At 36.9% G+C, this 24,235-nt stretch overlaps 2 protein-coding genes across 2 annotated transcripts in view; one reads left to right on the top strand and one right to left on the bottom strand.

Moving 5' to 3' along the window:
- On the top strand, positions 1 to 24,235 carry LOC129243516 (farnesyl pyrophosphate synthase-like). Its single transcript, XM_054880585.1, has 8 exons — positions 1 to 193; positions 11,614 to 11,831; positions 15,040 to 15,137; positions 19,518 to 19,588; positions 19,666 to 19,806; positions 19,915 to 20,276; positions 20,350 to 20,576; positions 23,892 to 24,235. Exons 2-8 carry the CDS (start codon positions 11,623 to 11,625, stop codon positions 24,074 to 24,076), a joined length of 1,293 nt encoding a protein of 430 aa, XP_054736560.1. The 5' UTR covers positions 1 to 193; positions 11,614 to 11,622; the 3' UTR covers positions 24,077 to 24,235.
- LOC129243518 (serine/threonine-protein kinase SIK1-like) overlaps positions 7,076 to 24,235 on the bottom strand; it is a 35,989-nt gene continuing 18,829 nt past the window's right edge. The window contains exon 2 of the mRNA XM_054880586.1: positions 7,076 to 7,147. Within this exon, the coding sequence (XP_054736561.1) occupies positions 7,121 to 7,147 (27 nt within the window). The 3' untranslated portion in view covers positions 7,076 to 7,120. The remainder of the gene's footprint in view (positions 7,148 to 24,235) is intronic.

Raw genomic sequence — 24,235 nt, forward strand, 5'->3', positions numbered from 1 at the left:
AGTCATATTTTGCCTTTGGTGCACTTCACATGTGCAGTGAATATATAATTTAGTATTTTTTTACTACAATTTGTAACTTCATTCAAATATTTATAATTTATATATAAAATAAAGTCGCAAGAAACGGGATTCGTTAATATTTGACTTGTGACAAAACCAAAAGTATCACACGAAATCACAAACGCAATAAATTGTAAGTAGTAAATTGTACTTTGGCGTAAAATATAACATAACTTCTGTTCGAAAAGACACGCAATTTGTGAAAACAGGGTCCGGCACTCGAAGTGTAACCAATTAAAAAGGCCACAAAGTTGGTTTGGAAAATGCCCGTTATTGTGAATAAGCTGCGCGAGCGGTCTGAAGTTGGTTACACTTCGAGTGCCAGATCCTGTCAAACAAAAACGGTTAAAATAATCAAATAAATTTCAATGGCAGCCAGTGCACATATCCCAATGCCTCGTTCAAACTGCAAAACAATGCCGCTTACGGAATCATCTTTCACTCGGTTATTTTGCAAGTTCGCCTTTATTGCCTCAAAACATTTTCTGCGAAATGGCGAAGCGGACTCGTGTCGTGCGCGCAACAAAAAGTCACAAACAGCCATTACAGGTGAATAACGACCTTGAAGAACGGTTCAAGAACATGATTTTTGGTCAAGTAGTCGTGCACAAGATGAGACAAGCGCCGTAGCTTTGCCATGGGAACAAAACCATTTGCGGCCTCTTCCAACGAATATTCTCTCTCAACTGATTCAGTACGCCAACAAACGTGCATAAACTCCCATTGACGTGGTAAATAAAAAACAAAACAAAAAAAAAGAACACTCAGCAAAGCCTTGATTCTAAATGGTGTTTGTCGTATTTTTTGAGCTTTAGTTCATCTGAGAAGCGCGGGAGTCGTGCCATTCCCAAATCATTGTACATAACGAGCTGAGAGTGTGACACCATAATTGACTCTTTACCTTTGCAATACGAGTACTCACACAACAATGTTGGTGTTCTTATAGCAGCATCAAATTCCCCATGCATGTACGGGGAATGCTGCTGGAGTGACAGTACTTGGCTGGCTATAAATCCAGGCCGTTCTGTTAAACTAGAACCGACTATCGAAGACTTAGAAGAAGACTATCGTCGGAACGCTCATGGTGAAAATCTTCAGAGCTAGTCTAATATTGGAATAATAGGTCTATGGATAAGTTCGTGCGGTTTTACAACAGATGGCGTAACTTGATTATTATTCCATCGATCCACATTTCCAAACATTCATTGGAGAGCTACTGTCGTAAGGCACAAACGTCAGTATAAGTTTTTTATTTGAAGCGTAAACAACAATATTTTTACCACACTTGAAAATGTCGAATTTCGTGCCAAATAATGTGTTTTTGCGGGGAATTCTTCTTCATTATTTTAATATGAAGAAAAAAGCAGCCGAAAGTCATCGTATCTTGGTGGAAGTTTATGGTGAGCATGCTCTAGCTGAGCGAACGTGCCGAAGAGGTTGCAAAAACTTTGGGAGTTGATCAATCAACCATTTCCAAACGTTTAAAAGCCATGGGAATGATCCGAAATTCAAATTTCGAAAAAAACCGCACGAACTTATTCATAGACCTATTACATTCCAAAGATATGGAGGAAAGTGAAGGTAATATTTATTCCTAAGGGAGGTAACAAACCCCCTGATTCTGCAAAATCTTACAGACCAATCAGTCTATCGTCGTTCATGTTAAAGACAATGGAAAAACTACTCGAATACCATCTAAGAGAAGAAGTAATCTTCAAAAAACCCCTTCATAAGCTGCAATTTGCTTACCAAAAAGGGAAATCCACAGTCACAGCACTGCACACACTCGTTGTCAATATAGAAAAGGCTCTAAATCAAAAAGAAATAGCCCTATGTTCCTTTATGGACATAGAGGGAGCCTTCGACAACGCAAATTACAAATCCATGGAAACAGCACTCGAAAAAAGAGGTGCAAACCCAATATTAACACATTGGATAAGCCAAATGCTTAATCAGAGGTTTATTAAAGCCTCGTTAGGCCAAGCTGAACTTAATGTCACAACAGTAAAGGGATGTCCGCAAGGAGGAGTTCTTTCTCCACTGCTATGATCCCTACTAGTTGATGACTTGGTGCAGCACCTAAACAATAAGGGATTTATAACCATTGGTTATGCAGATGACATATCTGTTATAATAAAAGGCAACCATGAAAGGACACTAACAGACTTAATGCAAAATGCCTTGAACGCAACATGGGAATGGTGTAAAAAGGAGGGGCTGTCGATCAACCCTAACAAAACCACAATAATCCCCTTCACAAGAAAAAGAAAGTTCGAGTTTCCTGCATTGAAAATAAATGAAACAGTGATAGAACTAAAGGAAGAGGTCAAATATCTAGGTTTAACCTTAGATAAAAAACTCACTTGGGAATCACATATAAATAATATAACAAAAAAAAAAAGCCACGAAATCCTTGTGGACAACCAAACAATTACTAGGGAGATCCTGGGGCCTCAACCCTAGTATGGCCCTCTGGATATACACCCAAATGGTTAGACCAATCATACTGTATGGGGCACTAGTATGGTGGAGCAAATCTATCCAACAAACAGCGATAACCAAACTGGGAAAAGTACAAAGGCTTGCTTGCCTATGCATCACAGGGGCTATGAGAACTACCCCAACAGCTGGCATGGAAGCACTCCTTAATCTCCCACCACTTCATATAGCAATCCAAGAGGAAGCAGCTACGCAAGCACTCATGCTACACATGAAAGAAAATTTCAAATTGGGCAACCTCACCGGTCACCTAAATATCCTAAATAAAATCAAAAACACCATAAGCATGGCTCAAGTTTCAGACCACATTGACCCAACCCTCTGTTTCACAAAAGGATACACAGTTACCTTTCCTGAGAGGATCGAGTGGAAAACAAACCCGAAATGGATGAATGATGATTCACAAAAATGGTACACTGATGGATCAAAAACACCTTATGGTGTAGGAGTAGGAGTAGTGGGGCCCAGAATCCACAAATCATACACTCTCACCAGGGACACCACTATCTTCCAAGCGGAACTATACGCAATAATGGAAGCAGTAAACATCATGCAACGTAGAAACCACAAAAGAGTAAAGATCAAAATACTCTCGGACAGCCAATCAGTTCTAAAAGCTTTAGATAGCTATACCTACAACTCAAAAACCCTCTTAGAATGCCACAAGGCACTCAATAATCTGGCATCCAAAAACAATGTTTCATTAATTTGGGTACCGGGACATGAGGGATATGACGGCAACGAAAAGGCAGACTTTCAAGCCAAAAAAGGGGCAGATGAAAACTTCATCGGACCTAGTCCTATGTTCGGATTCGAAAAAAGCAACCTAAAACAAAAAGTAAAATACTGGGCCAAAACTCTATTAAATCAGCATTGGAACAATGTAGAGGGTCTTAGACACTCCAAAAAGTTCCCAAGTTTCAACGCTAAAAGAGCTAACATGGCCCTCACGTTAAACAAAAAGAGCATTCGCACTCGCACAGGCGCCCTCACGGGTCACTTCACCTGCAACAAACACTTACATAAATTAGGCATAACTAACACCAGCACCTGCAGATTCTGCTGCGAAGATGAGGAGTCTATAGAACATCTCACTATCGAATGTCCGGGGTTGACGCATAGAAGGAAAAGGTTTTTAAACAAGTTCATGCTTACAGATGAAGACCTTCAATCACTCCCTCAGAAGAAGCTGGTACAATTCATAAGCATACTTAACAGTCAATAGACAGCATAGGGTGCACAATAGGTCAATATGGTCGCAGTGCTAAAGGGCCACACCTTAACCCTTTACAACCATTAACCATTAACCATCGTCCGAACGCTCACCTCTCGATTTTCGAGTACAGTCCCCCTAACTTTTTCGTTTTTTTATTCCTAAGTAACAGAGGTGTATGGACGACCGGAGCGAGACAATTCATAAACGAGAGTACCGACACATTTAATGAATATAAACTAACTGACCGATCCACAAATCTATAAAAAACTATGAAAATGTTAAATGACGATATCTGCCGGGGTACTTTTTAAGCAGAAGTTAACTAAAATGTTTATTGCAGCACATGATAGTACAACAAAAAAAAAATACATAAAAATAATAATAAAAAAAAAAACAATTAGTCAATGTTTTAACATCGAAATCTTTAATATATCCTGCTAATTAAGTATAATTATTTATATTTTCTTTCTTCAGAATTTAATTTAATTAAATGTTTAATATGAAATCAACCGCGCTTTTAAGATAAGTGTGACAACCAGCTCAAACGCAGTTTTTGCAAGGAGCGAAATTAACAGAAATGTGTTTTGTTTTTAATTTTTTTTTGTTTTTTTATTTATTTTTTGTGCAAATGGAATATTTTTGCCATTTTCGTTCTATAATTTGATCAAATTATATATTTTGAAAACTCAAAGCTTGATTGATTACAGCGCTGGTTCAACGCCTTTGTATTTTACTTTTATTAACATAGCAAAAAACACCCAAAACAGGCTAAAAGTCAGAAACAATTTCATGTTATTGATTAACTTAGAATGACCAGAATGAAGGATTGTTAGGAGGAACACAGACTCGCTTTCGTTTTTGTTTTTGCAAGTTAAGCAGGAAAAGTTTTTTCTAATAGTGGTCGCCCTTTGACAGGCAATGGCAAACCTCTGAGTGTATTTCTGCTAAGAAAAAATCTTATCATAAAAAAGCCATTTGCCGTTCGTAGGCGGCGCAAAAATGCATGCCCCTTCATTTGTGGAACAGCATTAATACGCGCACCACAAATAGGAGAAGGAGCTGGGCCAAACACCCTACAAAGGGTGCAAGCGCCAATTATAAGTATATACATATACACATATATATGTACATAAGCATGACGGAAAGAATAATGAGATGGCGCCTACCGCGGTCCCGTTACTTTGCGCTCAGCGAATTTGACAATGAGTTACATCGTTTTAGCACCAGTATGGCCAGATTACCATTTTCGTAACTTGATTTAGCTTTTTTTTTGTTTGTTATTTAGTCTCGGAGTTTTAGTTCTTTCTTCATTACATTTTTCTAGCCTGTTCTAATTAAAATGTAAAGTTTATAATTTTGTAAAATATACATTTTTTAATAATTATTTAAATAATTCACTCAGTTTTATTTAGCTTTACTTTTTTTTAACATCTGGTAGCATTGCCCGCGATTGCAGTTGTTGTTGGTGTTCTTCTGCTTTCGGCAGTCAAATCTCTCTCTCGCTACTGTAGAGTTGCCTAGCTTTGGATATAAAAACGCACTAAAATGCCCATTCAAAGAAAATAACCCAACAAATTTTTATTGAATCACTTAAAATGCGTGACAAATTGTCTTTAGAATGTGCGTTTTTTTAAATAAATCTGATATGCTTATGTACAATTTAATTTATGAGTTTTTTTGTTAAGCGAGACTCTTCTGTTAAGGGAACGACTTATTTGCTACATTTGAGGTTATGTAACTAGATAAGGTACTCTTTTTTTAAAAACGTCAGTATGGTTTCTTTAGTACTTTCTGGTATTTTGTGGCTTATTTTTACAATGAATACACCTCTTAATGCCCTATGTCCCACTAAGGATTGAGGACCGGATGAAACGATTACACCTCTATGGTTTTAATTCGCATTCAGTAAATTCAAACGCCTTTTAAAATGTGTAAAAAGGTTTTCAATCTTAAGAAGAGTTGAGAAAGGGACATTTAATATTCTTGCATAACCTTAAAAGGAGCAAAAAATTAAATTTACACTTTCAAAATATCAAATTTTATAAGAACCAACTAATTTTCATTAGCACTAAAATCGTCTCAGAGTGACCTTTTTTAACCTTCTTTTGTATAATAATACAGTTTTTTTTAACTTAAAGTTTCGGTAGCTTTAAATTAAAAAAAAAAAGAAACAAAGACGAAACTTAAAAATTTTTGCATTTTGGGTATAAAAAAGCACTAAATTTTTTGTGAAGAGCAAATGGTTGGCAATACTGCACAACTCGGAAAAACGTGACGTCACGCGCTCTCTGATGGGCGCAATCTTCTTTCTATCATTCTTGCATATACACATGTATACATAAGAAGTAGGAGATAGTTCTCGCTGCATTCGCTCTCTCCTCTCACTCATCGTCCTCTCTCTCAACTGCCATCTACAGCAGGACTTTAGAATGCGTACTGTACTGATTCTACTTTAGACAGCCCCATAGATTGAATTATATGAGAACAAAAACAAACAAAACTTCGTTGGCTAAAGCTGATTGAGTAGAAGAATATAAGCATGGCATTCTGAAGCGCTCTCTACACCCGATTCAGCCAAATTTTACCTAGCAATTTTCTTCCATACTCTATTATAAAATTATAAAAGCATCACATATTGAAAAGTTTTGACTGCTTATTTATTTTTTTTTTAATTTCAATTATTTGAATTCACTTTAAAATTTTGCCATATTATTCCCAGTTCGAAACTCGATTCACAAAAATTCAATAAATTTCCAACTTTTTAATCAGAATTTGGAAGCAAAAATTAGATACGCAGTTTTATAGTTCCTTAAATTTTAGTATGAAATATAAAATTAATATTATATTAAAGTTAAAAATAGTTTGCAGTAGCTCAAATTTCTCATGGATTTTTTTTTTCGTGACGGTGATGCGTATTTTCTCAGTAAACGAATGAGCAAATTTTGTTTTTTTGCACAACATCGTCAAGGAAAAATATCATCAATATTCAGCGAGAATTTTGGGTCACTTCAAACTTAGATTTTATTTCAGTATAATTAAATTAGCTTTAAAACTGCATTTCCTTACATTTACTATAAACTCGGAATTTTTAAATTCTGAATTTTTTAAATAAATAAACAGTAAATAAATGTTTACAAATTTTGTACAAAGTTCCAAATTTGGATTTATTTGGTTTTAGTTATAGGATAAAATATGTTTTTTACAAAAAAAAAAAAACATTTGAAATTAATTTTAAAAAAATATAGTGAAAACTTATCAGGGTCACATCATATTACCATTTAATTCTCCCACTCACTTTGTTTTTTCTATTGCAAAATGCATGAATCTCACTACATTTTATCCCTCTTATTCTGCATTCCAGCATTTGCGTATCTAAATTTAATAAATCATTACGAAATAATATTATAAATTATTAAAAAAAAAGCTTTCCCACACAAAATTATATTTTTGTGCAATTCAAAAACCAGATCTTCCTCTATCGTAATTTGAACCAGCGACTCACTGCATCAAAAAACAAAGTCCGCTCACGAGGCCTCTGTCGCCGATAACAGCGATTCTGTGCATATACTTTTCGGCGTTTATAGTTACAACATGGGCAGTGCGACGGCAGCGCTGTTAGCACAAAATTGAGCGACAACTGCCCCACTCTGCATCCATTTTGAATTAGTTCGGATTGAGTCGCGAAATGTTTACTATCGCACTAGCGCTGTAGACTTTTTACTGCAGGATGCACACACTCATCTTTAGTACCGTGAGTGGATGCGCATAAAATGTTGATGAGAACCCATAAAACTTGGTCATAAAATTATCTAGGGTCATGTAAAAGGAGTTGTTGCAAAAAGAGATGCAGAGATGATAAAAGCCAGTTTTCGCTGCTCCATGATGTCATTTGATTACGCGTATTGTAAGCGCTTGAGTGCGGTTTTATTTAAAAGCTGCTGAATTTTGAATTCACAGTGCAGTCGCATTTTTTAATTGGTGAATTTCGGGTGTGTAGTTATTAGTCTTCGAATCATTGGAAAACAATTTTTATAAAAGAAAAACAAGTAAGAAACACTGAATTCGGTGCGGCCCGTGTCAAGGTGCATTCATTAAAGGTGGTGGCACTAGACCAACAACAACGTTTTTTACGTTTGATTGTCATGGCAAAGTAGAAATCTAAGCGTGAATTCGCCTTGTTTCACTCTGTGTTGACAGCCACATGGACACGCGAAAGAAAATAAAAACAAATGAGCTGATTTACCGATACCACCTTTAATAAATTCGCCTTGGCCCGTACCGAATTTTTATACTCGAGCGCATTCTAGTAAAATTTAATTTGTGCTGGCTGTTCATTTTTAGTATCAAAAAAAAAAGGCATAGATAATAAGAGTTATAGCTGGTAATATCAGCGGGACGGACGGAAATTTAGTCTTAGCATATAAAAAGTTATTGTGGCACCGCATATTTAAAAAAATTGTGTTCTTCTTCTTCTTCTTTTGGTGAACTAAGTTTTACCAAATTTGAGTAATTTTGCGCCACTCTTTTTCAATTAACGTTATTTGAGAGGGGACGTGGTTTTTGACCAATTTCGCGATTGACATCTGCCTCCTCGCTCACAAACTCAACGACATGCAAGCGAAGGCGAACAGATTAGCCCCACTGGCACGCATTGTTGGACTGGAGGTCCACATCGCCAAGACAAAGGTAATGAGAGTCAACCACAATAAAGCCAGACACATAATGTTTGAAGGGTGCAAGAGGGAATTCGTCGAAAATTTCTGCCACATCGGCTGCACTATCACGATAGACGGCGGAGCAGAAGAAGTCAACTGCAGGCGAAACAAAGCAAACGCGGCGTTCGGGAAAATTCATACAGTATGGGCAGGTCCGCAAATATTCAGGTACTCTTAACTGCGAATATTCAGCTCATGTTTTTTTTCTAGAGGTGGCAAAAAGCATTGAAAGTCGAAAAGTGTGGGGCTTGTCTTTCAACTCACCCCCTAAAAACCCACCCCAGCCCCGTTTCCCTCCCGCGGGACAACCGTTAGGTAGTACTTCACGGTAGTATTCAGCTCATGTCTGAAGTCTGTATTGTTGTACGGCTGGAAATATGGCTGGTCTCTAACACCGTCATACAGAGGCTACAATCCTTCATCAACAAATGCCTGCGCATCATCTGTAGAATATTCTAGCCGAATACCAACAGCAACGATGCACTGTGGAGAGCGTCGAATGAGAAGACCAACCTATGGCATCAAATGCAGAGAGTGGCGATGGATAGGTCACATGTTGAGAAAACCACCAGATAACATCACGAGAATGGCACTGGACTGGAACCCGCAAGGGAGCATAGGTCGCGGTCGGCCAAAGATTCCTTGGAGAAGGTTGACAGCCCAATTTGAAATGATGCAACTGAGTGAAATCTTTTACCTACCTAGGCTTCAAACTGAGTAGAGACAATCAAACAAGCCTCAGCATCGATGAGCGAACTCAAGCAGCTAGCAGATCGCACATGTCCTAACGAAACCCAAACCCGCGTCAAATCGAAACTACTAAACAGGCAATGCCAATTGATTCTGTACAAAACCATCACTAGACCAGTCTTATGCAATGGAACTGGATCGTGGACGCTAATTGAAGCAGATAAAGCAAAACTGCAAACATTCGAACAAAAAATACTCAGACAAATTTTTGGAGGAATCAAAGACCACGACGAGTGATCTAAATATGAGGTGGAACGACGAACTTATAAATGGAGAGATTATTACCATATACGAGTCATCAAAGCGCACCAGTTATATAACAAGAATAGAGGGTACGAGGGCGCAGAAGAAAATTGTAGAAACCAGGGAGTTCAAGACTAGAGCAAGAGGAAGATCGGAAGCAAGATGGTCGACGAACTAGGGGAGGACATAAGTAAACTTGGGATAAGAAATGGGGGAAATAGTGACAAACAATCGAGATGTATGGAGGTCCCACGTGCAGCAGGCAAAAGCTTGTAAAGAGATGTAGTGTCAAAAGATGAAATAAAGAGCCATATTTTGAATCAAAATAGTTAAAGGACTGGTAGCGACAGGCTAATCACCTACCCTGTCAAAAATCAATAGATAAAGGGGGAACACCACTGTGAATGCGTGAAAATTAAGTGATTTTCATAAATTTTTTTTTATAAGTAGGGATGATTATTTGATGATCGGACAAACTATAATTTATTTAACATATATTCAACTATACTGACACAAATTTTTATTAAAAACTATTAAAAATTACAATTGCTATTAATATAAATGCAATGACGTCATAAAAAACTGATGCACCCTGGTGCCCACGATACAGCGCTGAAAAATCATCTGAAAGCAAAAACCAAAAACATTCTCAATCTATACATCAATGGCTATCGTCGTACGTGGTGAGCAAATGGTGCAAGCTTGAAAAATGAGTCTGTGTTTTTGCCCTTTTTTTGTTTTCGAAAAAATATTAATATTAATTTTTGGAATATTATATTAAAAAACGGCTTTGTACGACTGTAGCCAATACATGTACAAAAATTAAAAAAAAAAAAAAAAAAATTAAAATCGGTTCATAAGTCTACAGGAAATCGAGGCCACCGTGTTCAGAAAAGGCGTTTTCAGAAAAACGCGCATAAAGTTTTCATTGGCCGTTGTAACTCCCTCCCTGCACTTATTATATTGGGTATAACTTTGTCAATTTTCAAGACTTTAAGTTAAATTTTTTTTACATATTTTTGAATATATCTACTTTAAGAAAATCCAAAAAAAATCGATTTTTTTGAAAAATCACAGTGGTGTTCCCCCTTAACGTAACCAACGCAAGACAAATGTTTTGTCGAAGCCCTATGCTCCCGAAAGGAGTGAATAAGAAAAAAGTTAAAGTGGAAAGAATGTTTTTTAAACAACTTCTAGGCGCATCGATTGAAAGCCCCTTTATTTTCTAAAAGAAAAGTGATAAAAATATCTCTTTCGCATTATTCTCAATACATTGCCCAGTTCCCGTTGTTGTCAATAATGGCTTGGCAGCTTCTGCTATAACTTTGGCTCAATTCTTCGAATATGTCCCAACGTAAACTCTCTCTAAATCCGTTTTCATGCCAAAGTGTGCTGCTGTTGATATTTTCTTCCTGTAACCTTTTGCTGCATTTCGAATAAATTTGGACCTTGAGACCACAGTGTGGGATCGTTGCTCGCCTTCATGTAAAATTCAATTATTATTTTGCGATCCACACAACATTTCAGCAGACTTCAAATCATCAGCAAATCATCCAAATGTGAAAATGATGACGATCTAGTGAAATTTTGTGAGAATAAACGAATTTTCTTTCGACAAGGTTAACTTTAGTTTTAGAATTAAAAAATATTTTATTGACCTTTCCATCAAATTTTAAAATAAAATTTACCACCAAAATTACAAAAAAATATGTAAAGTATATTTCCTAAATCTTTGTCTATCCACATCAATGTCTTAAAAGCTTATTCGTTTTTTTTTTTTAATATTATTTGCTGTTCAGAGGCGGTATCCCAATATGGGGTCTGGCATTTGTGAAAAAACATCAGCCGATAATTCTCTCACCATAGTGCCTATCCTGCCTGCCTAAATAACTTTGTGATCAGCAGCTAAGTTTCTCTGTAGCTAAACAGTTTTAGATCTCGCCTCTTACCACTTTTGGCTGCCGCTGAAATAAACATAATCCGTAGATGGGGATTACGCGCCTCGTATCGGCAGTGCGGAGATGTAAAACAAAGTTCGAAATTCCAAAGAAAATTGCAAATAATTTAAATTGAAATTTTTTTGTATTATATCGAGCACACATTCAATTTTTCTCTTATTTTACTTTCTAGATTAGGAAAATGAAAATGCTTTCACTGATGCGTAAATGGTCCCACGTGCATTCCAGCATCCCGGCAAGTGTTAGCGCCTGCTGCATCAATACAACAAATGCAACTTACTTCCAGCGCACATATTCAAAGACCTCGTGGACTGCAGAAGATGGCACTCACAATACTGAGAAATCTGCCATTCACGCTGTTCGTCGAAAAGATTTTGATGGATCGATACGGTAAGCGGGCGGTGGACTGAAACACAAATAGTACAAGTAACTAGCAACATTTACTAAATTATCGGATATATTTCTGAGTCATGTGGTCAGTGTATCTCACTTTGGACCAACATACAGGGCGCGAAAAAGTTTGATCATCTCAACAATTTTCCTTTTTTGTTTTAATGCACCTTTTTTTTGATAAAAATATAGCTCATTGTCTAACAAAAACACTGTAAATCCAAATTTCACAGTAAATGCAAAAATTGAACAAATTTCCAGCGAAATTTCAATCAGAAAAAAAAATTCGGTACGCAGTTTAATAACCCATTAAATTTTAATATAATAAAGTGCAAGTAGGCAGATCTGTAAGTGTCTGCAGCGACAGCGCTCATGGCTTTAGGCAGACCTCCAACCACTTCAAGCGCAGTTGAGTTCTGTAAATCCAGGCTGAACTATGACTCCTGATGTTAACATGGGTCCCGGGGCAAGTGGGTAACGCGGGTAACGAGATCTCTGACTCTCTAGCTAGGATGAGCTCTGAGGCCAACTTCTTTCGCTCGGAGCCCGTTCTACCACTTTCTTCTGCAGTCATCAAAGCCACGGTTAGCAAATGGGTAACTACCATCCACAAGCGAGCTTGGCAGGCTGAGAGAGGCTGCAGACAGACAAAACTGATGTTACCTGTCATGTCCGACCGACTGTCACAGATCCTCCTGCCATTAAGTAGAAACAGAAGGGACTGTAGGCAGCTGGTTGAACTGATGACGTGCCACTTTCTATGGGCGAAGCACATGGAAAAGGTAGGCATCTCAGAGAGTGCACTCTGCTCAACACGTGAGGAGGAGGATGAGACGACGAATCACTTTCTGTGCGCCCGCACCGCCTTCGCTCGAATCAGAATGGACGTCATTGGCACTGATGTGTTAAGAAGCGACCACCTCGGCTTCTTGGCACTACGGGATCTACTTAGATTTTTATGGAGGTCGGGTAGATTTAAAGAAAATTAAAAAGGAAAAGGAAAGGAAAAGCAAATCTCGCAAATCTCCAGGCGCATTAAAGTACGAATATTCGGCTCATGCGTGAAGTCGGTATTCTTGTACGGAAGCGAAACATGGCTGGTCTCTAACACCCTCACATATAGGCTACAATCTTTCGTGAACAAACGTCTCCGCATCATCTGCAGAATATTCTAGCCAAACGCCATCAGTAACGACGCGCTGTGGTGATTAACGAATGAGGGACCCACCTTAAAACCCACCCACGTTTTAAAATGTTGAGGTGCTATATTTTTTCGGGGTCTGTATGTATAAAAACATTCGAAGATTGAACCAAGCTTAATGTGGTTATATTTTTCTTTGAAAACCCAGCCGTAAGGCAATGTCAAAAATCGTATTTAATCGGCATCGTTAGCCTCATTGAAAACTTTCGCCACCCTGTACTTGTCAGTCTGAACTTTCTCACCATTCGCTGATGATTGATTGCTAATGCCAACGGGCCACAGATGTTAATGACTTATGACTTATATTTAAAAATGATAAGTAATAAGCTACCACCTCCTCGTTTCTAAGCTTCATCGAGTCTTGCCATTAAATACGGCAACTTAAATAGGTATGTTGACGTAGAGTAACAACAAAGCTATAGAACATTCACTACGGGCAGCAAAACACAGATTTTCATGTTTGCTTTAAGGAGTAAAATTGCCAAGTTGCCTACATCGAAATCCGCTCTTATTCTCATAACCTAAGGGGTCGCGGTGGTCTAGAGCTTGAAAATTGAGGGTATTTTCAGGAATTTTTTTACAATAAATAAAATGAAAAACGATGTTTAAATTTTTTAGACTTTTTATGTAACTACATTTAAATACAAAAAAGAAAAAAAACAAAAACTATTTTTTTTTTATTTAAGAAAAAATTTAAAATTTGTTTCTTTTTTATTTAAAAAAAAAATTTTTTATTTTAAAAAATTAATTAAATTTAAAAATTAAAAATTAAATTTTGTTTTTTTAGTTTAAAATTTTTTTTTTTGTTTTTTCAGTTTTGTATGTAAAAGAAGTTAAATAAAAAACTTAAAAAACTTAAATATCGTTTATCATTTTTTTATTTGTTTTTTCATTTTTTTTTAATTAAACATTTTTTTTTTTTCATTTTAATTAAACATTTTTTTTTTCATTTTAATTAAACATTTTTTTTTTTTGTTGTTCCTTTTACTCTTCTATTTATCTGAATCACAAAAACCAAAAAATTATTAATCAGTATGTAGCTATGTCCGGCTACTAGAATACAAAAAAAAATAATTTTGTTTGACAAATGGCGAGGTTTTGAATTTGACACTCTAAGAATCGGGTTTTCTCAGTTTTTTAATCAAAAAAATACGAAATAATTGAAATATAATAATAATATGGTTCTAGTACGGACGATAGTCATTGGTGTTGTGAACAACATACTAAAATTTCAGACGATTCGTTTTGTTTTTGTTTCTTTTGACAACACCAGGCCGATCCAACCTAAATCCCATCAGTCTTCTCCATTATATATTCAGCTTTGGCTGGCTGTAGATATCTTCCTGTTGGAGGTCTCATAATGGTATTAAAACGGTGCTTTACTGGTCCTTGGGGTGTGACAGAGTGGTACTTGAGATACAGGAGCGCGCGGACCGGACCGCTCTCTACCTAGTCAATGGGCCGGTGTTGATTTTGAATAAAATACAATTTTTAAGGGAAATTATTGTCCTTTCTCTTTATTATGATAATATTGGTATGGCTCAATTACGTATGGAACAAAATATCGGCCAAATGGCAGCCGCGGCCTCTGCGGCACACCTCCATCCAATGGTTCTTTCAAATAACCCCAAAGAAAGAAGTCCAACGGTGTCGTTGAGGTTTAGGTGTGGTTCACATTCAACACCGGCCCTTGAAATTTAACCTCCCTTTATAATATAGGGAATTTCTACATGGAAATTTTACAGTATATTCTTAAAATACTATACTTTCGAAATATCGAAAAAACAAAAAATCGATTTTTTGAAATTTCTAGACCACCGTATTCCCTTAACAATACATTTTAGGCAAGCCTTTTCATATTCTTTGCAACAAGAATTTCTTTATTTATTTTTATTTATTATTTTATATTTTTATATTGTATTTATTTTTATTATTTATAATTTATTATATTTATATTTAATTATTTATATTTTTTTTTATTTTTAATTCATTAATCCCCCCATCTAGCGCTTTATCAACATTTGAGAGTCATCATCATCCTTCAAGGGCAACTTGCTTGAAAATGACGAAAGATCAGATCCGTGAATTTATGGCCGTCTATCCAGGTATACAAATAATCAACTAAATAAATATACATTACTCAGTTATAAATATGAAAAGAAAATATTCAACGAGAACAACTCAAAATATAACAGATCAAACAGGTATTCTTCGGTTGGTTGTAGCAGAAGAATGGCATTGTAGGTGACTATTATTTAGTTTGTGCTGCGTTTAAAGTCCATTGAGAATATGAAATAATAAATTTCTATTAGTTGGAGAAATTTATATTATATTTTAAAGAGCATAAGTTCACCGTGAAAAAGCTACTCATACAACGTACAATGCTCTCATTTATAAGACAACATAATAGCACAGATACGACAGATTGTAGGGGAAACTTGGACAAACACCTAACAAATCATATGTATATGTTTGTATGTACTCACACTGACGGGCACGCATAACAACATAGTTTGTATTTAGTCCATCTTATTGATCTATATATATAAAAAGAAGTTACATTTCCTTGGTAATCTTATAACTCAAGAACCGCCTAACCGATTGACACAAAAATTTTAGAGTTCTTTTCTATCTTTGAGGAGGTGGTTTGTGTGAAGTTTGATTGAAATCGGTGCAGCCGTTCCTGAGTTATGACATTTTATGTGAGTAATGGTTTCCTCTCATACGAAATGCCTGTATGGGAAAAACAACAACAAATACACAGCCGCTTATGAGCGTTTCTGTTGTACTGTTGTGGTTGTAAGTGTATTATGTTAATATTAATTTTGGACGAAAATATAATAAAAACTGGAGCATTCAAGGAACTGGAAAAACATTTTTAACTTTATTTATTTTAGCATAATTTATTTAGCGTAAAAAATTGAAATGGAAATTAAAGAATCAAAGTTTAATTACAAGTTTTTATCGGCTCTTTCACCTTACCTGTATATAGGTGGCCACCACAATCAAATTTTAAAAAAGTACAGAAAAGGCTATTGTGACATCTTTAGAAAGTATGTTGAATGAAAAAAATCAACTAATTCAACTGTTGAAACATTTTACGAGTTCTATAAAGAAAACTTAATATGAAAAATTTCTTGCGATATAAAAAAAACATTTTATGTATGGTGGTGCGAAGCCCACTGGGAAATGCTAATATAGTTTATGTATAATTAAGAAATTTATTTATCAAACAAACTTATATATTGTGAGAGAAATCTATTAATTTGAAACGATTATTTTTCATGTTTTGATATGAAATCAAAATCTATCTTGCATCAACAATACTATGTTATTCGGCATGGAATATAAAATGGAGTGTTGGTGGAGAGAGATAGCAGTAAAGGGGCATGATGGAAAGAATAATGAGATGGCGCCTATCGTGGTCCCGTTACTTTGCGCTCAGCGAATTTGACAACTAGTTACGTGATTTTAGCTCCAGTTTGGCCAGATTACCATTTTCGTAACTTGATTTAGCATTTTTTTTTTGTTATTTTTATTATTTTTTGTCTCGGAGTTTTAATTCTTTCTTCGTGACATTTTTCTAGCTGTTCTAATTAAAATGTCATGTTTATAATTTTGTAAAATATACATTTTTTAATAATTATAATATTTAAATAATTCACTCAGTTTTATTTAGCTTTACTTTTTTTAACATCTGGTGGCATTGCCCGCGATTGCAGGTGTTGTTGGTGTTCTTCTGCTTTCGGCAGTCAAATCTCTCTCTCGCTACTGCAGTGTTGCCTAGCTTTGGATATAAAAATGCACTAAAATGCCCATTCAAAGAAAATAACCCAACAAATTTTTATTGAATCACTTAACACGTTGGCTGCCAAAGCCTTTTTAGAATTTTGATCGTTCAGTAGCAGTGTCATTTAACAATTTTGGTCACCTGAGGCCAACAACTTATTTATGTTCTTTTTTGTTTCTTAGTGCCTAAAAATAAGTTTCGACTACTCGCGACTTTATTTTGGTCGCTAATTTTGCAGTTATAATGGTTTTTTTGTGTCGCACATTTTCGTGCGACATGGCCTGGGAGATCATAAAACATGTTGTGGGGCCACGTCGCACGAAAATGTGCGGCAGTGATTTTTTGTAGTTTTCGAGTTGTATTTGATATTTTTAGTTTATTTTACTTAGTTTTCTACCAGGAAGCGAAGGCAACGAGCTTTTGAAAAACCTCTTGCTGTTATTGATTACAACAAAGCCAAATTAGGTGTTGATATATCCGATCAAATGACCGCCTACGCCACCACTCTCAGAAGAGGTGTTAAGTGGTACCGCAAAGTGGCTTTTGAACTGTTACTAGGAATGTCTGTCGTAAATGCTTTTATAATATATAAAAAGGACTTCATGTCTCCAGAACCCATAACAAAAGGAAAACATTTTATAGAAAAAAGAAAGGACGACAACGGAAAAACAATAAGGCGTGCTTGTGTATTGTGTTATGCCATGTCAAAAAAATCTGCTGAGAGAGTAACAGCCAGAAAGAGCTTGAAAAGGACCACCACCTACTGCCCAATAACCCGCAACTATGTGTAGAATGTTTTCCTAAATATTCCCACCAGAAAAATTAATTTTTGCACTTAACTCCATTAAAAAATAGAATTTTTAATTTTAAGTTTATTGTTTTTCTACTGATTTCCATTTGAATTTACATACATATATATTTTTATATTTGTTTTGTTCATAAATGAATTAATTTTTAAAAGAATTAATAAAAAGACAAATTTTAATTTACAATTTTTTTATTATTCAAAAAAATACCATTAAAAATACACAACGGCCATGGGAAATACACCAAAATGTTCACCACAGGCCAGAGAATCCAAATTCTATGTAAAATTTCATATTAAAATGTACAAAAATGTGTGACGTGGCCTCAGGGTAACATTTACGTGTCGCACGAAAATGTGCGACGTGGCCTCAGGGTAACATTTAGGTGTCGCACGAAAACGTGCGACGTGGCAGCCAACGTGTTAAAGAACTTTGTATGCGTGACAAATTGTCTTTAAAATGTGTGTTTTTTTAAATAAATGTGTTATGCTTATGTACAATTTAATTTATGAGTTTTTTTTTGTTAAGCGAGACTCTTTTGTTAAGGGAACGACTTTTTTGCTATATTTGAAGTTATGTAACTAGATAAGGTACTCTTTTTGTAAAAATGTCAGTATGGTTGCTTTAGTATTTTCTGGTATTTGTTGTTTATTTTTACAATGAATACAACTCTTAATGTCCTATATCTCACTAAGGATTGATAACCGGAAGAAACGAATACACCTCTATGGTTTTAATTCGCATTCAGTAAATTCAAACGCCTTTTAAAATGTGTAAAAAGGTTTTCAATCTTAAGAAGAGTTGAGAAAGGGACATTTAATATTCTTGCATAACCTTAAAAGGAGCCAAAAATTAAATTTGCACTTTCAAATTATCAAATTTTATAAGAGTAAAAAAATTTTCATTAGCACTAAAATCTTCTCAGAGTGACCTTTTTTAACCTTTTTTTTGTTTCATAATATAGTTTGTTTCAAAATTTTCGCATTTTCGGTATAAAAAAGCACTAAATTTATTGCGAAGAGCAAATGGTTGGCAATACTGCACAACTCAGCAAACGTGACGTCACGTACGCTCTGATGGGCGCAATCTTCTTTCTACCATTCTTGGTAAAAGCGTACAAAGAGTGCAATGCAGATATGAGCTACGGCCGCTCATCTAGTACGGCAACCATATTGCTGAAATGGTTGCTCTCTTGGGATGTTGGTTGTGCACTCCACTTTGTGCAAATCTACGTACTCAAATGCTCCCTTTTATAGCTCTCTGTGTGATAATGCCCACACTCACCGACTACAGAAAAGGACAGATATATTGTATCAATATATTCAATCCTATATGGGTAACAAGAACTACTCCTCAAAAGAAGCTATAGAAAGGAATACCGAAGCGTATTTTGGCTCCAAGGACAAACAATTTTTTGAGCATGGAATTAAACATTTACCTAAACGTTGGGAAGACATTGTATATAATGAAGGAAAATATATTTTTGATTAATAAATACTTTAAACATCTTTTTTATTAATTTTAAAAACACCTTTAAAAAACGCACGAACTTATGGACTGACCTGATAGTAAATAATATAGGAAACGATAGTAAACTCAAAACTTAAAAGCGTTAAACTTAACGACTCTATACAGATGAAATGGCTTATATGGGAATTAGCTTTATTATAGAGCCGAAATACAATTTTATGCGAGAGGCTCTCGGTACTTTACTTTGTCAGAAAGCACCAACGAAGCGCACCACCTATTGAGGGAAGTTGAGCTCTGGGTATTTTGTAATAGACATTTTACTGTTTTTCTCTCAGTCTTCATTCCTCATTTCCATATCGTTTCATGTGCTTATAAGTTTCCAGTTTCCCTGTGTCTAAGTGTGTTTCCTACATTTACAGATATTTTGCGTGATCTTACTGCGATGGCTGATAAGTACGATAGCAAAGAGGTAGCGGAATGGTTTAAAAAGGTAACCAGTACTCATTATTCAGTCTCAATTTCAGTGAAATCGAAACTCCATCTTAACTTTTCTTTTCTAATTAACAGGCGCTGGAATATAATTTGTCACTTACCAATACAAAAAATGGTCTAATCACCGTTGTGACTTACAAAAGTTTAGTCAAGGGCGATGAACTCACTCCCGAAAAATTGAAATTGGCTCTCATACTGGGCTGGTGTATTGAACTGGTAGGCATTTCACATCGCAACGCCACACTTCTTTTCCAATCATACCAACACCTCAATTTTCTATAATATAAAATCACCTGCTATTTTGTATTTTCATGTACTCGGCAGCTGCATTGCGTTCTCATCATTGCCGATGATATCGTGGACAACGGCACCAGACGTCGTGGCCAGCCATGTTGGTATAAATTGGAAGATGTTGGTCTCAATGCTGTCAACGATGTGTTCATAATGGAAAATGGCGTCTATGAACTACTCAAAAAACATTTCCGTCACTTGGACTGCTATGTTCATCTAATGGAATTGTTTCATCACAACACCTTCAAATGCATGGCTGGACAGTCATTGGATATGCTCATTAGCAAACAGAATATCAGCACTTTCACTATGGACACATACAAATCGATTGTTGCGACTAAAACTTCTTGCAATTTTCTCTACTTACCCGTAGCGGTGGGTTTGAGTTTGGCCGGGTGAGCAAAACTACTTATGAGTGGTAATAAAAGTTGGTATATGAATTTTTTAAATGATTGATGCAATTTTTAGAGTTAAAGACCAGAAAGTTTACGATGAATGCAAGGCGATTACATTTGAGGTGGGTGATTACAGCCAAGCACAAAATGATTATCTCGATAGTTTTGGTAATCCAGACTTCACTGGCAAAAATGGCACAGACATACAGACCAATAAGTGCACCTGGTTGGCGGTGATGTGCATGGAATTGGCCAACCCGGAACAAAAGGCTATCATGGAGGAGTGTTACGGACAAAATGGTAGGTATAAAGAAATAATATATAAAGTTACAGGAGATTAGATTTGAGGGGGGTTGGACAAGTGCCAAGCACTCAGTTAGGAGACCATTGTACTACACGCGGATAGATTTCTGTAGAAAGAAGAGAGATCGGAAATATAAAATGTGGGTGGTAAGACGGATAAATTAGTTTGAGGTCACTCTTCCACAAATGAATCCAAGATCATTGATGAATCTTAAGAGATTGATGAATTTTAAGAGATCCGGAAGAGGAAGAGTATGAACTTTATCTATACTCAGCATAACGCAACCCAATATCCTAAATCTGATTCTGGAAAATGCAGGACAGCTACAGAGAAAATGCTCTGCAGTGTCGTCATTCTTAAGACAGGATAGGCATATCGGGCTGTCGACGACTCCCTGGCAGCCATTTGCTGACCACAGGCGTTGTGCGCTGTAATTACACCCACTAGTACTCTCGGGATCCTTTTGCTGAGTGTTAGGAGAAAGGTCGCTATTTTCACTGCTATTTTCACAAAGCATTTGGCTACTCTGCACGAGTTCAACCCAGACCAACGTCCTCTATGGGTAGACCTCGTGAAGTCGTCAATCCATAGTTTAATCGATGCGGAATTGACACCTAGAAAGGGTTCAGGGCCTAGTGGCATACTTGCAGAGCCTTCATTAGTTACATACTTACATAAATATAACTAATTAGCTTTCAAAGACCATTGCGAAGAGCAAAAAGCGGATAAGTTGACACAGTTCAGGAGCTTGAGGGGTTAGGCTAGGTTACGTTAGATGGCTCGCCATGGAGACGGAACGTACTTAGACAGGTGGATAGTCACTTATAAAGCTAAATATGACAGGTTAAGGGATAAAAAATAAAAATTGTATACTTCGGGAAATAGATTTCGAGAGCTCTCGACCAGCGGAGTTGAATCCGGAAGCTTATTGCGATCTTAAATTTAAATGAAATGCGTGAAAATACAATCCCTCGGTCATGGCTGAGATTTTGGAAAGGTCACTTCGGTTGTACTCAGTCGCTGGACTGCCAGTGGCAGCCTCATAGTGAACTCTGACAAAACGGAGCTGGTGGTGCTATTTACCAGAAAATATAAGCCTCCACACTTTAGATTTCCCAATCTAAACAACCACGTTCTTCCGCTTTCATCGGAAGTTAGGTATCTTGGAGTGCTACTTGACTCCAAACTCCATTGGAAGCCGGGTAAAGAAGGACAGTACAGCTTTCTACTTTTGTAAGTTTCTTCGGCAAAAAATGGGGACTCAAGCCATAGGTCGTGCTGTGGATGTACAAGGCAGTGGTTTTGCCAATTTTAACGTATGGATGCCTGGTTTGGTGGAAAGTTTTTCGGAAGTGCTATATCGTGCACAGAACTGCTTGCATTGGCATCACCGGAGCATGTAGAACTTGTCCCTGAATGCCATTTTGCACTTACTTTCCATCAACTTTTACGTTATTTCCAACGCAGCTCAAAGTGCAATCAGGTTAAAGCAGCGTCTGCAGGCAGTCCCTCAAGGGACATGGTAGCATTTTTGGGCATTTATCACCGTATTTTTCTGAACCTCGGATAGATCTCTATATTCGCAAACTGGAGTTTGAGGGTCATGCCAGGGCAATCCTTCCCTGGGTAGGCAGGATGGGAAGGAGGGGAAAGTCTATACCGATGCTGGCACCTCTGGTTTCACTGACGGCTCCAAGATGGATTCGGGAGTCGGAGCCGGGATCTTCTCTAAATCTTACCTATTTCTTTAAAACTGCCGAGTACTGCTAGTGTTTTTCAGGCAGATCCTGCAGGGAACGTGGCAGCGAGTGAGATATTAACGTTTTTTCCGATAGTCAAGCCGCGATCAAGGCTCTGTCGACGCCATGGTGCAGATATAAACTAATCAACTCCTGTAAGGAGGAGATCAAATCTTTTGTGTGTGCTGTTAACATTTCTCTGATCTAGATTCCTGAACATAGTAATATAAAGGGAAATGAAATTGCTGATGAGCTTGCCAGGAAGTGAACTGAATTGGTCACAGAGACCTCCTATCCGGCCATCGACATGCCCCTGACTGTTGTTAAAGGGGAATTGCACAACTTATTTCTCAGGAAAACGCAGAAAAGATGGAGCTCCATTTCTTCATGTGCTATTTTGAAAACCATTTGGCCTCAGTACAATAGACGGAGAGCTCAGAAAGTTCTGGCGACTTCACGTCATTCAATTTCCAAGCTCGTACCGGTCATTGGACGATCGAAACGCATGCGAAAAAGCTAGATTTACCATTTAACCCCCATTGCAGCAGCTGTGGGACTCGTTATAGGAGGAGACCGTTGAGCACTTTCTCTGTAAATGTCCAGGTTTGGCAGCTAGAAGATGAAGATCACTAAGTGCTCCTTTCTTCGACAGCTTGGGGCAGTAAGCCAACCTACGTCCCATCCATCTTCTCCATTACATCAACAGCTCTGGCTGGCTGTAGATATCTGCCAGTTGGAGGTCTTATAATGGCATCAAAACAGCGCCATTTACTTGGTGAGTGCCAGAGTGGTACTTCAACCATTTCACCTACCTACCTACAATGTGGCGACATCTGGGAAGTGAATACAAAGCCTTAAACATCGAATTTTCGAAAAACAAATGACTCAATCACGCCTTCGGACCACTGAGGCTCTTGGCTGCGATGTTTTCACTTAAATTAAGCAGTAGTTGGTGTTGCCACGTTGTGGATAGGGCCCGACAACTCAAATGTATTGACCAAGTTCTTAATAGCGACTTCAGGAAGACGATCATGGTTATCCAATGCTTTCTTCAGCCAAAAAGCCCCAGGCCAATAGGGCATTTCATCCATGATTGACTCACAAATATTCGCCGCTGGGAACCGAACAGCTCTAACTTCGATTCCTAGGACCAAAGGGCCTTTCACCAATCGTAGGCTATTCAGGTTTTGTATTGTTTAGACCAGTCTAATCTGTTTCAAGCTGTCATAAAACCATGTTTGCTGTGGCAACATTTTGCTCCGCTGTCATTTATTAAAGCGGGCATTTTTGGAACTTTAAGACGCTTCGCTTGATGGCAACTGAATGAAAAAACGCGACTCTAAAAGCTTGACGACCTTTAAACGAAAGAAATTAGCAATAAGCCGCGTATTTACCAGAAAAAAGGCGCAAATAAGGACGGTAATGCATCTCAAAATTGTTTAGGATAATTGAGGGGAAATAGGGCAATTTATAAGTGCTTTTTGTTGCTTTATTTTTTTTTCCTAACCGAATTAAAATAAGCGGGAAAGCAAATTCAAAGCGTCATTCTGTAACCACATCTCTCCATTTTAGATCCAAAGAAGATTGCACGAGTTCAACAACTCTACGAAGATATGGACATGCCCAGAATCTATGCCAAATACGAAGAAGAAACATACAACAGGATTAAGATGCGTATTGAGAATACATCGGAGGAGGCGCTGCGTGAAGTTTTCTTGGAAATACTAAACTTTGTCACTCTAAGAGGCATTAAATAAGCAGAACTCGCTTTGGCAAAAGAAAGGAAATCATTCCATTAGGAGTAAAAAACAAAATTTTCTATTTATATGTAAGAATTCTGAATATGTTGGCACATGGCATTATATTTTTTCGAGAAAGGGGGATTTCATATCATAAAGGTATATATTCAACAAAAA

This window comes from Anastrepha obliqua, chromosome 4 (assembly GCF_027943255.1).
Source record: "Anastrepha obliqua isolate idAnaObli1 chromosome 4, idAnaObli1_1.0, whole genome shotgun sequence".
Lineage (NCBI taxonomy): Eukaryota > Metazoa > Arthropoda > Insecta > Diptera > Tephritidae > Anastrepha > Anastrepha obliqua.